Genomic DNA, 14,714 nt, shown 5'->3' on the forward strand with positions numbered 1-14,714 from the left:
CTCCCTCTGGTTTGATTGGTTGAGCCGGGGAGGTCAAAGGTGAAGCGGAACTGAAGCAACAACCAAACTTTCTGATTCTACAGTCGTATTTAGCCCATCGCTGTCGTTGCTATGTTATTGAAGTCCCTGGTAGGGAGTGCCTGCACTCTGCTCGGAACTGCTACAGTTTGGAAGTTTGGTACGTTCGCCATGAACATAAACAGACCCCGATCCTGCACATTAGCTTGCCTACATGCATTTTAACTACGCAAACAGGCTGGACTGTTTGTCTAGAGGAATCATAATTGGCTGTTTCGGGGAAACGTGTTGTCCTTACGTAAGAACAACACTGACAGCGAGCTAAAGAAAATGCTTTTGGACGTAGCATTAAAGCTAATGTTTATATCGATGACGTTTGTTGCGTAAAGTGGGTCAAAGGTTCTGTTTAATCATCTGTGGTCCTGACCGGTCCTGACTTTGTTTTCCCTGCCAAGCACCGGTGGAAGTCAAAGCCCAAGCAGCTGCTCTCCTGCACAGCGCCGTGAGGAAATCATCTGTGGTGGAAGGAGCCAACATGAAGGTGGAACTCCTGCCGGCGCTCACCGACAACTACATGTACCTGCTGATCGATGCGGACTCCAGAGAGGCGGCGGTTGTGGATCCTGTGGAACCAGTCAAAGTATGAACAGACCTTTCCACAAGTCTCTTTAGTGGCGTTTTATTTGCACCACATGCACGCATGATAGGGGGTTCTGCAGAACTGTACACTCCGAATGTACCGTCATATATTAATTAGTAACTAATTGTGGGTGCCTTTTTCTGTTTCTGTGGTTGTTATATAAGTCCAAACTTGTTGGATAAAAAAGCTGTAACAATAAGTCATTTGCTTCACTAGTTGACGTTTTGTAAATATGACTTTTTGAGATATTCAGAGTTGTTTCAAAAGTTCACTGCAAACTCAGCGAGTCCGCATTCATTTAATTAATTAAAAAGGAATCTAATTTCAAGTAATACTGTGTATTTCATGTAATCCCACACTGTTAGCGTTTATGTCCTTATTTACTTTTAATGACTCATTGGCAACAGGTTTTGGAGGCGGTCAAAAAACATGGCGTCAAACTCACGACTGTTCTGACCACCCATCACCACTGGTAACCAGCCAAATTTACCAGTATGCACAGAAGCATTCTGACACTCTTTCAGTGCTCGAGTAGCAGCAGCAAGTCTCAATTCTGACCCGTGTCCTCAGGGATCACTCCAGTGGAAACGAGAAGCTTTTAAGAATGATGCCGGGACTGAGGGTCTATGGAGGAGATGACAGAGTCAACGCTCTCACAAAGAAAGTTACTCACTCTCATGCCTTCAAAGTAAGACCACACACACACACACACACACACACACTGATTTTCTCTGTCATAAGCATTTGGGCCACTGATGTCTGTCGTCTGTCTCTTTCCCCCAGCTTGGATCTCTCAGTGTTAAATGCCTCTTCACGCCATGTCACACGACTGGTCACGTCTGCTATTATGTGACAAAAGACAACAGCGACGAGCCACCGGCTGTTTTCACCGGTACGTCTAATCACAACTGGGGGAGGGCTCCTTTACAAACCATCTGGTACAGTTGATGCAGCTCCTGCAGCCAGTCTGTCACATGCGACCTGAGGAGCCTGACCTTTCGGACACGTCCTTTTCCCGTGCAGGGGACACGCTGTTTGTCGCCGGATGTGGTAAATTCTTCGAAGGCACGGCTGAGCAGATGTACAAAGCCTTGGTAGAGATTCTGGGACGCCTGCCTCCTGAAACGGTAAGTCTATGGAATTAATGTGCAACACCAGCGTAGAAGGCATCGAACGCGTGACCGACTGCGATGTGTTTGCCTTGAAGCGCGTTTACTGCGGTCACGAGTACACCGTCAGCAATCTCAAATTTGCGCGGCATGTGGAACCGGACAATGACGCCATCAAGAAAAAGCTAGCTTGGGCAAAGGTACGTCGATGGAGAGTCCTCTCAGAGTGTAAACCCAGATAAAAGAATCTCCTCACCTGTGAATTTGTTTTCATGCAGGAGAGATACGAGAACGGAGAACCGACCATCCCCTCCACTTTGGCAGAGGAGTTCACCTTTAATCCCTTTATGAGGGTCAAGTATGTACAGCTTGACTGTTGCTAAGTGTTTTAGAATTCAGGCATCTGTTTGGTTTGTTTGCAGGTGTTAAAGGTGTTGATATGGTCCTCTTATGTCTAATACAGAGAGAAGTCTGTACAAGACCACGTAAAACAGGACGACCCTGTTGAGACAATGAGATGCCTAAGGAAAGAAAAAGATGGCTTCCGGGTGCCGAAGGAGTGACGATTCAGAGTTGCTGAAACAAATTCAAACACTGCGCTTGACGCTACTGCGCTAGAAATAACAATCCTGCATTTTTTTGCATTATTTTTCTCCAAAGCCCCTTTAAAAAATACTTACAGCAATGGCACTTTCAGTCAATGTGGCACTAAACAGTCGTCGTTTTTGTGGTTTTTTGGTTCTGAGGAATATATGGCTATCGATGGTTGGGGAACTAAAAGTTACTAAAACTAAAAGTTTTTTAGTCTTAATTTTATTCTCTTAAGGTGTTAATGTACAAAAACGTCTGCATAAAATTTTCAATTCGAAAACTTTTTCAAGTCAGGCATGGAATAGTTCCGATTGTATTTTTTTTTTTTTTGCAAGTATTTGACATGTCTGGCTACTTGCCCGTTTGTTTTTATTTTAAATTCAAGATTGTTTTATTTAAAATCTTTCTTTATTTAAATCTTATATGTGAATATCAGTGATAGTGATCACTGTCGGGTATAATTTTGCATCTTTGATTAGTCTCAAAAATGACGTTGTATGGTGGGGAAATGCATTAAAACGAATGTATTGTGAGCATTACTCTAACTGTAATGTTTTAGTGAAGTGTTAAATAATTTTAATTTCTTCCCGTTCGAAAACACGTTGAATGCTTCTGGGCTTGATTAAAATGGCTTGGCCCTTAAACAACGGCGCTATGATCTCGCGATAACTTCTCGCTCTGCCCTGTACGCTTGGCTGGCGGAAGCTCTGAATGTGCACATTAAAGAGTTTTCACAGCGACGCAACCATATGATAGAAGTGATCGGGATCAGTTCATCCGAGGTAACCCAGTCCTGTCCTGGTGCATGTAATCCGATCACACTAACGCTGATTCTGTGGCGGCTGAGGTCTGTTATTCTCATTATCGTTACTAGTGTAACGGGGGACAGTCTCAGGTGCGCGTGGGCGTGGCTTAATTCTAACCAGGAAGTCAATCAATGTGTATCTTAATAGAAAGTTATTTTCGTACTGCGTCTACTACTACTATGTCAAATTATTGTGTCGCATTTTTCCATGAAATGTCAACGGTCCCACGTATATTAAGGGGGGAAAAGGGCGAATCGTACTGAAATCACGAGATTATTTGTTGGTGCAGCGATATTGTTGAAATATTACAATGTTTTTGATGGTTCTTTGTCACCGAGATAACCTTACAGTCAACCTCATCATTTCCATGTTATTAATAAAAGACCCATTTAAGCTTGGTGGGACTATAAATACAACTACAGCCATACTTGAAAAGTGTCAGAAGTTAAAAGAAAAACTTGTCCAGACTAATATGTAAACAAAGGCTTTCTAAACAGGTGTCAACATATCTACCACACATTTTACATGAATAAATGAGAAAAATCAGTTACTGCATTGGAATTTGCTATATTTGGTTAAAGAATCAAGTTTGATTATTGATTATTTTTTATTCATTACCTTAATTTAATTCAGTGTGCTGCATAAACATCAAAGGGTGTCATGAAGGTGAAGGTGATCTCCATTCTGGAGGACAACTACATGTACCTGGTGATTGAAGAGCAGAGCAAACAGGCTGTAGCTGTGGACCCTGCTGTTCCACATCGGGTGAGATTTCTGCTCTGTTTGTGGGAAAATATCATTTCAGGCCCTAAAGAAATGAATGGCGATGTATTTACCAGAAACCTATAAAGTTTCACACATTTTGGAACCTGTAATTCAGCAGGTTGGTCAGTTTATAGATGATATATTTCTAAAGTACGTTTCTCGTCATTTACGGCATCGCTTCTTCCTTTTGCAGCTTCTAGAGATTGTGAAGAGGGAGGGCTTGTCTCTGACGGCCGTCCTCACCACACACCACCACTGGTGAGGACGTTTTAAAACAGACTATAATCACATCGTCCATGGGGAATTCCTGCCGAGCTAACCAGAAACTGACCCCTCAGGGACCACGCTCGGGGGAACGAGGCTCTGCTGAAGGAGGTCCCTGGGCTGAGGGTGTATGGGGGAGACGATCGGATCGGTGGTCTGACAGATAAAATCACCCACGCCCAGGAACTCAAGGTGCACACGGTGTGGCGGGAGGACAGCATTTCAATGTGATTCGGCCATTTGGCAGCTGATCCAGTGTTGTGTCTGATTCCCAGTTTGACTCCATCAATGTGAGGTGCCTGTTCACTCCCTGTCACACCTCCGGCCACATGTGCTACTTTGTTTGGGAGGATGAGTGCACGGACGCCCCCGCAGTGTTCACAGGTCTGTGAGCAGAGCGCCGGCCCGGACCTCTACCACTCTCGCTGCTTCGAGTTGTAAAACCAATGACCTCTGTTTGTGCGTTACTTTGGTCCACAGGGGACACGCTCTTTATTGGCGGGTGTGGGCGGTTTCTGGAGGGCACAGCAGAACAGATGTACCACAACCTGACCCAGGTGCTGGGCTCCCTACCTCAAGACACGGTTAGTAGAAACACAGCAACTCTGTGGAGCGTGGCCACGAAAGAGTTAACGTCAACTATCATGACCTCAGATACGAGCCAGCGTGAGTCACAGCGCTGAGGAAACAGTCGTACAATGAAGGCTTTGATCCCAGTCTGGCTCTTTTCTCCCTTTCAGCGTTTAAAAAAAACCCCACAGCAAACTCAGAGTAACCCTGCAGCGTTTTCCTGATTTTAAATAAATGCTGTCTTCACCTGCAGAAGGTTTTCTGTGGACATGAGTACACCATAAAGAACCTGAAGTTCGCCATGCTGGTGGAGCCAGAAAATGAAAAGGTTAAAGAGATGCTGAGCTGGGCCAGGGTGAGGAAATACTACAAATAATGCCGAAAAATCCGCTTAAATTAAATAAACCACAAACTCAACTGGCAGATATATGATATATTGTTGTCCTGAATGCTTCATGCTGTATTTATATGACATAGTTGCCTGACAGCTGTTGCATCCACAGGCCAGAGATGATGATGACAAACCCACAGTGCCCTCCACCCTAATGGATGAGTTTGAGTACAACCCTTTTCTTCGCCTCTCGTAAGTCTGGCTCCTTTTTCTCCCCCTCATTGATGTTATTGTCTCAGTTTTGTTGTCCTTGTTCAGGGAGGAAGGAGTGCAGAAGTTCACGGGCAAGACGGACCCTGTGGAGGTCCTGAGAGCCTTGCAGAAGGAGAAGGAGAAATTCAAGAAGCCCAAAGAGAGACCTCCGCCCCTCGCCATGTTGGCGTTGGAGTGGGGGCTCCTGAAACCACGCGACCCGGTCCCGGAGCTTCTGAAGAATTGAGTTTGTTCCTACATGTAATTAAAGATCCATTCAATTGCTGCTTTGATAAAATCTTTACATATTTAAGGGCTGGTCCCCCATTTACCACTAATAATGGACTGATCTGGACCTGAATCCATGTGTTTATAATATAAATATTATAAAGCTTCTGTGGGGGGGGGGGGGGGGGGGGTGATGTTAAACTGCTGCTTGGCACCTGTGTTTATGTCCTCACATCAAAGTTAAAGTTATTCAATAATTCCAAACATGTTCTGCACATTTAAATGGAGCAAAGAAAACCAGACATGGTTAAATAATCTCTTTATTTTCCACTCTGTGTACATACTGTACAGAATACTACATGATAAATAAACAAGGAATGCTCTTATTTGCTTTTGTCATTTCTGCTCATAAAGAGCTGATTTTTCCCCCGACATGAATTCTTGTGATCCCTGGTGTTCCGTTGCCTTTTACTGGCAGTCTAACAGTATTTGCTGTTCGATTAAAGAACATCAGCACTGTGAAGGAAATTCTGACCATAAACAGTCCAAAATTATTGTTGGCACATGTGAAAACTTCAGTCAGAAGAGACAATCGCATGTATTTGGACGGTTCTATTCAGTGCAAGAATATGCAACAATATCCAGTCTGCTGATCACCCATGGCAACCGAAAGATCGGTCACCACTTCATAGTGAGCCCGTTTTTCATCTTCTCCACAGTGTGGTACTGGGTGCGCAGCAGCTCCTTGGCTCTCTCCTCTCCGACGGTGCGGAGCCACAACTGGTACAGCTCAGCCACGCTGTTGTTCTCTTCTGGGAGCAGGGGGCGCTCTGCCCTGTAGATCGCCTCCACTTTCTGGAGAAGCTCCTTTTGGTTCTGACCAGGTAAGGCCTTCAGTTGGCCACCACCATTCAGACAACCTGCGTGCGGGCATGAGAAGAGTCAAGCAGTGCTGGATCAGCGTCATTTCAGAGACACTGAACAGCTTTCACCTTACCTGACGGACAGGCCATAACTTCCACAAAGTGGTAAGGAGACTTCCCCCTCTTGAGCTTCTGCACCAGATTCTGGATGTTGCGGAAACCATATGTGGATGCGAAACACAGCAGGACTGCTCCGTCTTTCTCCAAAGTCACTTCCTGGAAGTCTTTGTTCCTGTAGCAGAGGGTTCAATAAGCACTCGGACACAATACTGATGCAGTCAGACATCTTTTAAATGGTGTTGTACAGACAAAAAAGGAAAGAAAACCAGCTTAAATCCTGGTTGGGTGAGAACATTATTACAAATTACCTCCATAGAAAAACTGTCCTGCCACTGTTCTACGCAAATTACTAAAATATCTGCCAAGAAACTCACTTTAGGGTCTTGTAGGTGAGCTCTTTCACTTCTTCTCCAAACAGATGCTTGGCAGCATAGCTAAAGACATGATGGAGGTAACCCCCTGAGCCGCTCCCGGCATGGCTCAGATACTCATCACCGTACACGTTGCTGAACCTGCAGCAAGAATAAAATATAACTATATATAATAATCTATGCAGCTGTCTAGTAATCTGGAGACTTACACTGTATCAAGGGGAACTGGCTCTACATTGTTAAGAGACACGTCTCTCTCTTCCAGCATTTGCTGAACTTCTCCTGCATAAAATAAAAAATTTGGAAAGTTATAAAAGCTAATTCACTTTGCAAGAGCAGTGTAAAAGTAGATGCTGTACCAGAGGTGATGACGCAGTCCACCTCACGGGTCTGAGGCTGATCCATGTAGAAGTCTGACCTGGAAGCTTCAAGCTTCTTGTCAAAGCAGGGCATCACAGCCACGTGGTAGATCTGCTCTGGACTGAGACCCTAACAACACAGTTTTAGTACCTCAGTTTTTTAATCTCCACGATTTCCTATGAATAAACTATCATGGGTTCACGTGTTCTTGTACCCGCTGCTCTGCAAAGTATCCTTTAACCAGAGAGCCCATCATCTGCTGCGGGGAGCGAGTGGTGCTGATGTATGGAAGGACAAAGTCCCCATGGGTCTTCTCTGCATAGCAAATCCAACCTGGATTAAAACAGAACTTGTAAGTGATTTGTTTACTATCACCATCAAAAAAGCCAAAGCAGCTAGCTAGAAATCAGGTCAGACAAGAAGAGAACTGACACAAATTCAGAATAATACTTTAAATTCCACGTAAGGCTTCTTTTGGAATACCTGGACAAGCCGAAGTCATCATTGGCAGACTTGTTTTGTCCTGCTCCTTCCTCTGAAAGCGCTCCACAAATTCTCTCTGGCTCTCAAGCAGGCTGAAAGTCCGACTGAAGGTCGTGTCAAACACATGATGAACACCTGCAACAACGACGGCAAACTTCACCGTTGGCTGTGTTCGCCAGTGTCAACCATTACGTGCGAATAATGTTATATCTGCTCTCACCGAGGCCTTTGAAGAACGATGTGAGCCTCCTGCCCGCCTCGGTACTGCTGAGGTCATAGCGTGCTGCAAGTGAGGCCCTAGACTGCGGAGACACCGACACCACCACCACCTTCTTCTCTGTCTCACTGGACTAAAAAAAAAGAAGCAAAATGGAGTGCAGGTGAATACAGGGACACCTCTATTCCCCTCACATGTAAATGCATGTTCAACAGCGTTTACCTTGTTGTTTTGTAGCACTTTTAAGAGCTCCTCGTGGCTCTGCTGCGTTATCAGGACACTCTCAGCAGAGGTGATGCAGCCGCTGCAGGCCAAACAGTCATTAAGGGTAATCTTTGCTTTCTCCAGTTTTTGCTTCCCACCATCCTAAAAAGACATATCAGTGAAGTAACAAAAGAGACATTTTAGTCTAATTTTTAAACGTGGATTTTGATCGTGTCTTGATACCAACCTGGTTGATTTGAATGTAGCTACCGTCTTCTTCTATTTGAATTTTGGCCACAGATTTGCCCTGTTTCTTCTCTACTTTGACAGGTTTGACACATTCCTGTAAATAACATTTTTAAAAGTCTTTTAAAGAGTGACAAAAATTAATAATAAGACTAATATTGTAAAGATAAACCTAGCAAACCCCAACAAGGGTGAAAACAGCTAAGCAACTTAAGAAAACAAATACACGATGAAACAAAGTAATAGAAATACATTTAAATCCACCGTAGATGAAACATCAGCATCCTGACGTACCACAAATTAAGGTGACGCAATCTTACTGCAATCGGCACACATATCTGCAAAAGTTAAATTTAGCGACGAACTAACATGTCTGGTCCGTTTTTATGCTTCAAAATAAGAAAATGTGTTTTCAAGCCGCATCTTATTTATCTTTTATACGTGTTGTCTGTCTAAATTGTAATCTCCTTTGTTTCAAGATGTATAAATACATCGCTGGCTTATATTGTTACTTAACGCAATGTACACTATCTTTACGGAGTATATTATGTGCTGTAACCCGTTATAGAATGTGTATTACCTGAGAAGGAGTGATAAAATCGTCGAGATCTGTCAATTGCAACACGCCGCTAAAGTGAGACGCCATTCTTGCTGCCGTAAAGTGTTTGTTGTTTATTTTAGTGTCGTGAAAAGGCCTCATTGGGTTTGACCTTTTATCTTTTAATTATTCTTGTCTTTTGAACATTATAATAGTCTTGTATTATCTATTATAATATTCTTGAATATATTAAATCGACAATACTTTCGTGCTGAAAAATATATTTTTGTTGCTGTTATTTCTCATTGCAAACCCTTGCAAAATAAAAATATAGAACTGTTTTATTCATGAGTGACCATTATATTGCTGCCTCAACAGATTTCTATTTGGGAAGAATTAGTTCTTTAATACAATAGGCCAGTAATTCAATAAAACTGTGAAATTAATTTTAAAAAAACATGTGACACAGTGTTTCCCTTCGCCCGAAAACAGTAAAAGTCGAAATTATGAATTCATTTACAATAAAGAATAGCCAGCTTGAGGTAACTTCGCCGCATCGCCCGACACAGTGACTGTACAATGGAAGGCGCGTGCGCCGTGTTGTTGTTATGACTACGGAGCCGTAAATCCGCCATGTTTTGCCTAGTTGTGGAAACATCGTTGCGACAGAGACGGAGAATCCGAACGACATGAATGTCGAAAATAATCATACGGCAGAGACCGAAGCTGAAGCAACGAGCAACGGCAGTGAGACCATCACCATCCAGTCTACGCTGGGAGATGAAGGTGGGTTTATTTACACACTCAGGCGACTCCGAAACTTTAATCTAACGCTGTGTTTGGGCCTAGCTCACTTCGTCCTCATGCAATATTGCTAACAGTTAGCTGCCGCTAGCAACACTTCACGATACTTTTAACTCCATGTTAGCAGCGATTCTAGGGGTTCAGACGTGCTAAATTGTGACTGGCAGCACGGATACTCATTTTGTACTCCTCTTTTTGATATGCCTTGCAATATTAGATGAAGATGTGCATAAATGCGGACGCTGTCAGACCGAGTTTTCGGCGCTGGAGGCTTTTATCCAGCACAAGCTGCAACAGGGCTGCAAACGTGTGGAAGCACGGGAGGCCAGCGACCAGGATGGCAGTCAAGAGGTACTCTGTCGTTTGGTCGTTTTGTCCAGGTTTCAAAAGGGGAACTAAGATTCTTATTTGCCCTATTTAGGTCAACGCAACAAATGGAACGTCTCCCATAGACATACAAAATTCTGACAGCGCCTCTTCAGATAAAAAAGTGAAGAGCCTCGCTGGTGAGCCGAGATCTCTGCTGCAAATAATGGAATATTAGCAGTCTATTTGCAAATGCATTTCTGTTGAAGTGTGATTACAATAGTGAGCAGCCGTCCTTGATCCACAATGGAACCCCATAACATGTAATTTATGTTGTCCTTTCCTCCAACCGCAGACAAAAACTCTGGCCCGTTGGGCCGAGGTCACAGGAGGAAGATCACTTCACATAAAGTGACTGAGCAGACGGATGGTAGTGACTCGCCTGTATCTGACAATGGCGTTGACGACAAGCACTTGTACAAAGTCAACCAAGAAGGACGGTACATATGCCAACTTTGTCAAAAGACATTTAAAACTGTGAGTTTTATATCTGACTGTCTTTAGTAGACAAATGGGATTGATTTTCATATCAATGAGGATACTTTATCTTTACAGTACATGTGCTGTGTTCTCCCTCCACCTAACAGATTAACATCTTAAGAACTCATTTGAAAACTCACAGTGACCAGAAGAACTTCTCATGTGACTTGTGCAGGACCTCCTTCCATACGAAAGGCTCCCTGGTTCGTCACAACCGCCGTCACACTGGTACAGGCAGTAAACCTGAACGCTTGCATCGTGATTTGACACTGTAGTATTTCACCGAATGACTTCCTGCCTCTTCTTCTTCTCCCACAGATGAGCGGCCATATCGTTGCAACCTTTGTGGCCATTCGTTTAGGGAGTCGGGCGCCCTCACGAGACACCTGAAAGCCATCACGCCGTGCACAGAAAAGATCCGCTTTGCTCAGTACAAGGAGATCCTGGTCAGCAAAGATGGCCTGCAAAAAGGTCAGAGTTGTAGTTCAGGAGTTGTCTGTTTAAGGATAGCTGAAAGTTGATTGAGTTACTCAAAGTTCCAAATTGTCCAGGAGTTGCTGATGATGATGATGATGATGATGCTGCTGCCGCCGCCGCCGCAGTTGCTGTGACTGAGCAGCAAGAAGTGGTGGTTGTAGAGCAAGAGTCTGAGGAGCAGGTTGTAGAAGCTCAGACGGCTGTTGTCAGTGTGGTGGAAGCTGACTCTCAAGAGGTCCTTCATCAGGTCCACTTCACAATGGAGGTGGATGGAACCACACAGGAGCAGCAGGTTGGTAAACACCTTCTGCACATTTCTGCGAGTACGGACAGTTTAAGTCATGCAGCTTTGCCCGGCGACACTCTTGCCTCTAACCTGTTGCTCACCATTTTCCTGGCTAGCTTGTTGTGGAGCAGTCGCAGGCAGAAGCTCTGGCTGCAGCCGCAGCAGCGGGCGACAGCCTCATCTGCCAGGCCATCATCAACTCCGGCATCGCACTGGGCGCAGAAGAAGCCATGGTTGAAGAAACCTCGGAGACGACGGAGATGATTCATGAAGAGGACTCCGAGTGCCCGGATGATGAGGAGGAAGACGAGGAGGAGGAAAATATCCCTGAGGTCCAGGTGAAAGAAGAGATTTTGGAGCTGGAGATACCCAAAGAGGTCATAGTGAAATAAGAACTAATGTATTATATGGGAAGTCATTAACAAGTCATTTTGTGCTGCTTTTTGGATTCTAAATTATCATATTAATGTGTTTAATCTCTGCTGTTGCAGGCAGCTGTTGATGGCAGCGATTGTCCATCTTTAAAGCTGCACACATGTCCACACTGTAATCGCTCCTTCAAGGGCCTCAATTACTTCCGCTGCCATGTTAAAAGCCATTTAGGTACGTTCAGGATGCAAATTATGGTTAGCAGCATGATTGTGATGCCTTAAGGCTACATTTACGGAAAATTTGGCTAAAAGTCACTTTGACGACTGGAATGTCCAGAATTAAAGCACATCTGGACAAAGTCAAGTAAACCTCTGTCCCCGTAACCTGAGGACGTGACATCGATCTCTTTGCAGGTTGTAAGCCTTTTAAGTGCACAGTGTGTGAAAAGGAGTTTCTGACTGGGTACCTGCTGAAGAAACACATGGAGATCCACGTCAGCGAGAGGAGGTACAAGTGCGGCGAGTGCGGCAAACTGTACAAGACCATCGGGCACGTCCGGGAACACATGAGGGCGCACTCGGACGAAAGGCCGTACCACTGCGCCAGGTGCAACAAGGGGTACAAGACCAAGGTGACAATGCTGTGGTCAAAACAAACACAAGTCTTCCCAGTTTAGCTGCCAACACCTGTCTCTTTCATCCCCAGAATGCATTGCAGGTCCATCAGAGGACGCACGGCGACGAGAAACCGTACGTGTGTCAGTTCTGCATGAAAGGATTCAGAGAGAAAGGCTCTCTAGTGCGACACGTCCGCCATCACACGGGGGAGAAGCCTTTCAAGTGTCCCAAATGCGGCCGAGCCTTTGCCGAGCACGGGACGCTAAACCGACACATGCGCGCCAAAGGTCAGTGTGGAGCAGCTGCTTGCGGCTCCCTTCAGGATCATTTCGGAGCAGCGATGCTGTTCGAACATGGACTCGAGCTGTGGTGTCACAAGCTGCGATTTCCACCAGGTGGCTGCCATAAGGACGATTCCAGCCTGGAAGAGGCTTCAGTGACAGAAGATCAGGCATCGGTGGAAAGCCTCACGACGGAAACCATCATCTCAGACGACCCGCACGCGGTCCTGGTGGAGTTCTCCTCAGTGGTGGCAGACACACAGGAGTACATCATCAAGGTGAGCTGGGAGGGAGCCAGAGTGACTTTGAGATGAATCCAAAGCAGAAGATTCCGAGGTCTTCTATGAGCCTATAAAGAACTGTCAGCTCTCGTTTTTTATGTTTAGATTAACCGTCTAGAAGCTGTAGCTGTAAATGCATGAAACACATCACACCGGCGCTGTTTAAAAAAAGCAACAAGGAAACGGTTGATGATAATGAAAGTAGCTCAGCCAAAGAGGCGACCGAAGATGAAATGTCAGACGATGCCTCGGGCAGCTTATGGTTGTCTGGTTTGAAAGTTCTTTTACCTTCTTGCATCTCAGTGTTGAGCAGGAGTTGAACCATCAACTTTACAGCATCTCTTTGCTGTGTGTTAGGAGCTAATATGTCTGTGTTCCCTTTAACCTCCAGACACAAACGGCAGAGGATGTGCGGGAACAAGAAGTAACCCTCATTCAGGACAGCCAGAATGAGGTCATCATCTCACACACATACACACACACACACACACACACACACATATCTGATCAGCAGTGTTCATTAGCTTCCAGTTGTGTGAATTCCGAGTCTGTATTTAAACATGTCTGACAGATGGGGAATCACATCATGAAAGTCGTGCAGCGAATCGTCAGCCAGTCGCGAGGCAGCAACGGCACGGGCAGCCGCCAGATCATCGTGCGCAACACCGCCGTGGACGAGGAAGGCGCGTCCATCTCCGACTGCGGCGACACCATCACCATCGCCACGCCAGAAAGCCTGACGGAACAGGTGGCCATGACGCTGGCTTCGGCCATCGGCGACGGCACATTGCTCACCACCTCAGGCGCCTTGGATGCTTCGGTCGGGACTGTTACTATGGTTACCTCAGAGGAGACGGTGCAGGAGGAAATCCAGATGGTGCAACAGCAGGAGGAGTACGTGATCACAACCCCTGAAGAGGTGGAGATCCAGACAGTGATTGTATGATGGAGGAGGTCACTTCCTGTGGACTCTGACAGCGAGCGTCACGTCTGAAACGTGGTGACGGAACAAAGGCCAAAGTCCTCGACAAAATCATAAAACTAACTCAAAAGACTGTTTGGAGGTCTTACTGACTTTAATATCAGTACGTTTTGTATTTAAAAAAAAAAAAGAAGCTAATTCCAAGTAATTCTATCGAATTTAATACACTGGCGACATTAAGAGTGTCGGAACATTTTAGTCACGTGTCCCGGCTTCCTTTGCTTTTCAATTACAGGAAGATGCAAAAGTGTTTTTATGGATTCCAGTTACAAAGCTCGGAAAAATCCGGACTGAGGAATGTGTGTTGACTGGACTAACATTGTTCTCAGTGGGCCACAGGCTCCTTAGGCCTGGCTAATTCTCTTTGATATTCCAAGTGTCAACCCTTTAGTTGTGTCTGATTCAGACTATTCCACTCTGCGTGTGTGTGGGTGCGTGTGCGTGTGTGTGTGTGAATTGAAAATGTGCTTAAATTATGAGTGAGAAGAGTTTGTGTTCATTAAATATTTTCTTACACAACTGCTTCACTCTCTCTGACTAAAGCTGTTCCTTTAACTCCAGCGCTGTTAAAACTATCGTCTCTTTTAGTCATTTGTCTTTTATTCTAACGTATTTGAGGTTTGCTGAACGCGTCCCGGCCGGTTTTCCTGAGGATTTTGTCACTCAAATGTTCAGTGTTGAGCATTGATTTGAGATATTAAATATTAACCGGGCGGACCAGGATCCGAAGGACGTGATGCAGGTTTTATTTGGCCCTTTCTGCCAGGTTCTGCATTCGCGTCGGCTTAATTG

At 45.0% G+C, this 14,714-nt stretch overlaps 4 protein-coding genes across 12 annotated transcripts; 3 read left to right on the forward strand and 1 right to left on the reverse strand.

The window, feature by feature from the left end:
• Positions 1 to 19: 19 nt before the first annotated feature.
• On the forward strand, positions 20 to 3,561 carry LOC101069132 (hydroxyacylglutathione hydrolase, mitochondrial). The gene is made up of 9 exons (XM_003964547.3): positions 20 to 178; positions 474 to 658; positions 1,066 to 1,130; positions 1,229 to 1,346; positions 1,442 to 1,550; positions 1,682 to 1,785; positions 1,866 to 1,967; positions 2,046 to 2,125; positions 2,231 to 3,561. The coding sequence occupies exons 1-9, from the start codon at positions 112 to 114 to the stop codon at positions 2,328 to 2,330; spliced, it is 930 nt and encodes a 309-aa protein (XP_003964596.2). The 5' UTR covers positions 20 to 111; the 3' UTR covers positions 2,331 to 3,561.
• Positions 3,025 to 5,738, forward strand: LOC101076411 (hydroxyacylglutathione hydrolase-like protein). 4 transcript variants are annotated; one of them, XM_011603867.2, is made up of 9 exons: positions 3,025 to 3,140; positions 3,798 to 3,929; positions 4,123 to 4,187; positions 4,268 to 4,385; positions 4,469 to 4,577; positions 4,674 to 4,777; positions 5,017 to 5,118; positions 5,267 to 5,322; positions 5,394 to 5,738. In XM_011603867.2, the coding sequence occupies exons 2-9, from the start codon at positions 3,825 to 3,827 to the stop codon at positions 5,704 to 5,706; spliced, it is 972 nt and encodes a 323-aa protein (XP_011602169.2). In that variant the 5' UTR covers positions 3,025 to 3,140; positions 3,798 to 3,824; the 3' UTR covers positions 5,707 to 5,738. The 4 variants fall into 4 exon arrangements, with proteins under 4 accessions (XP_011602169.2, XP_003964627.1, XP_011602170.2 ...); XM_003964578.3 differs by having other exon boundaries at positions 5,267 to 5,346; positions 5,413 to 5,728; XM_011603868.2 differs by having other exon boundaries at positions 3,119 to 3,205.
• Positions 5,739 to 5,880: 142 nt separating this feature from the next.
• Positions 5,881 to 9,117, reverse strand: narfl (nuclear prelamin A recognition factor-like). Its single transcript, XM_011603870.2, has 11 exons — positions 9,019 to 9,117; positions 8,440 to 8,535; positions 8,211 to 8,354; positions 7,992 to 8,121; positions 7,772 to 7,906; positions 7,503 to 7,621; positions 7,288 to 7,417; positions 7,138 to 7,210; positions 6,932 to 7,069; positions 6,572 to 6,729; positions 5,881 to 6,494 (listed from the first exon to the last, which is right to left on the reverse strand). The coding sequence occupies exons 1-11, from the start codon at positions 9,082 to 9,084 to the stop codon at positions 6,253 to 6,255; spliced, it is 1,431 nt and encodes a 476-aa protein (XP_011602172.1). The 5' UTR covers positions 9,085 to 9,117; the 3' UTR covers positions 5,881 to 6,252.
• Positions 9,118 to 9,597: 480 nt separating this feature from the next.
• e4f1 (E4F transcription factor 1) lies at positions 9,598 to 14,442 on the forward strand. 6 transcript variants are annotated; one of them, XM_011603871.2, is made up of 14 exons: positions 9,598 to 9,762; positions 9,998 to 10,131; positions 10,202 to 10,286; positions 10,442 to 10,623; positions 10,734 to 10,854; positions 10,945 to 11,097; positions 11,178 to 11,395; positions 11,506 to 11,766; positions 11,881 to 11,992; positions 12,175 to 12,392; positions 12,467 to 12,665; positions 12,774 to 12,937; positions 13,332 to 13,394; positions 13,512 to 14,442. In XM_011603871.2, exons 1-14 carry the CDS (start codon positions 9,666 to 9,668, stop codon positions 13,884 to 13,886), a joined length of 2,382 nt encoding a protein of 793 aa, XP_011602173.2. In that variant the 5' UTR covers positions 9,598 to 9,665; the 3' UTR covers positions 13,887 to 14,442. The 6 variants fall into 6 exon arrangements, with proteins under 6 accessions (XP_011602173.2, XP_029692649.1, XP_029692650.1 ...); XM_029836789.1 differs by having other exon boundaries at positions 11,506 to 11,727; XM_029836790.1 differs by having other exon boundaries at positions 10,802 to 10,829.
• The last annotated feature ends 272 nt before the right edge of the window (positions 14,443 to 14,714 follow it).

This window comes from Takifugu rubripes, chromosome 5 (genome assembly GCF_901000725.2).
Source record: "Takifugu rubripes chromosome 5, fTakRub1.2, whole genome shotgun sequence".
In the NCBI taxonomy this organism is placed as follows: Eukaryota; Metazoa; Chordata; class Actinopteri; order Tetraodontiformes; family Tetraodontidae; genus Takifugu; species Takifugu rubripes.

What these genes read in the sequence shown, in the direction of transcription:
- LOC101069132 (XM_003964547.3), top strand. Translation starts at nt 112, where the DNA reads ATGTTATTGAAGTCCCTGGTAGGGAGTGCCTGCACTCTGCTCGGAACT. An exon ending in CTGACCACCCATCACCACTG is followed by an intron (nt 1,131 to 1,228) that starts GTAACCAGCCAA and finishes CCGTGTCCTCAG; the next exon opens with GGATCACTCCAGTGGAAACG. An exon ending in GACGCCTGCCTCCTGAAACG is followed by an intron (nt 1,786 to 1,865) that starts GTAAGTCTATGG and finishes TTTGCCTTGAAG; the next exon opens with CGCGTTTACTGCGGTCACGA.
- LOC101076411 (XM_011603867.2), top strand. Translation starts at nt 3,825, where the DNA reads ATGAAGGTGAAGGTGATCTCCATTCTGGAGGACAACTACATGTACCTG. An exon ending in CCCACGCCCAGGAACTCAAG is followed by an intron (nt 4,386 to 4,468) that starts GTGCACACGGTG and finishes TCTGATTCCCAG; the next exon opens with TTTGACTCCATCAATGTGAG. An exon ending in GCTCCCTACCTCAAGACACG is followed by an intron (nt 4,778 to 5,016) that starts GTTAGTAGAAAC and finishes CTTCACCTGCAG; the next exon opens with AAGGTTTTCTGTGGACATGA.
- narfl (XM_011603870.2), bottom strand. Translation starts at nt 9,084, where the DNA reads ATGGCGTCTCACTTTAGCGGCGTGTTGCAATTGACAGATCTCGACGAT. An exon ending in ATTTTATCACTCCTTCTCAG is followed by an intron (nt 8,536 to 9,018) that starts GTAATACACATT and finishes TGTTATTTACAG; the next exon opens with GAATGTGTCAAACCTGTCAA. An exon ending in GATGACTTCGGCTTGTCCAG is followed by an intron (nt 7,622 to 7,771) that starts GTATTCCAAAAG and finishes GTTTTAATCCAG; the next exon opens with GTTGGATTTGCTATGCAGAG.
- e4f1 (XM_011603871.2), top strand. Translation starts at nt 9,666, where the DNA reads ATGAATGTCGAAAATAATCATACGGCAGAGACCGAAGCTGAAGCAACG. An exon ending in TCACAACCGCCGTCACACTG is followed by an intron (nt 10,855 to 10,944) that starts GTACAGGCAGTA and finishes CTTCTCCCACAG; the next exon opens with ATGAGCGGCCATATCGTTGC. An exon ending in CACAGGAGTACATCATCAAG is followed by an intron (nt 12,938 to 13,331) that starts GTGAGCTGGGAG and finishes TTTAACCTCCAG; the next exon opens with ACACAAACGGCAGAGGATGT.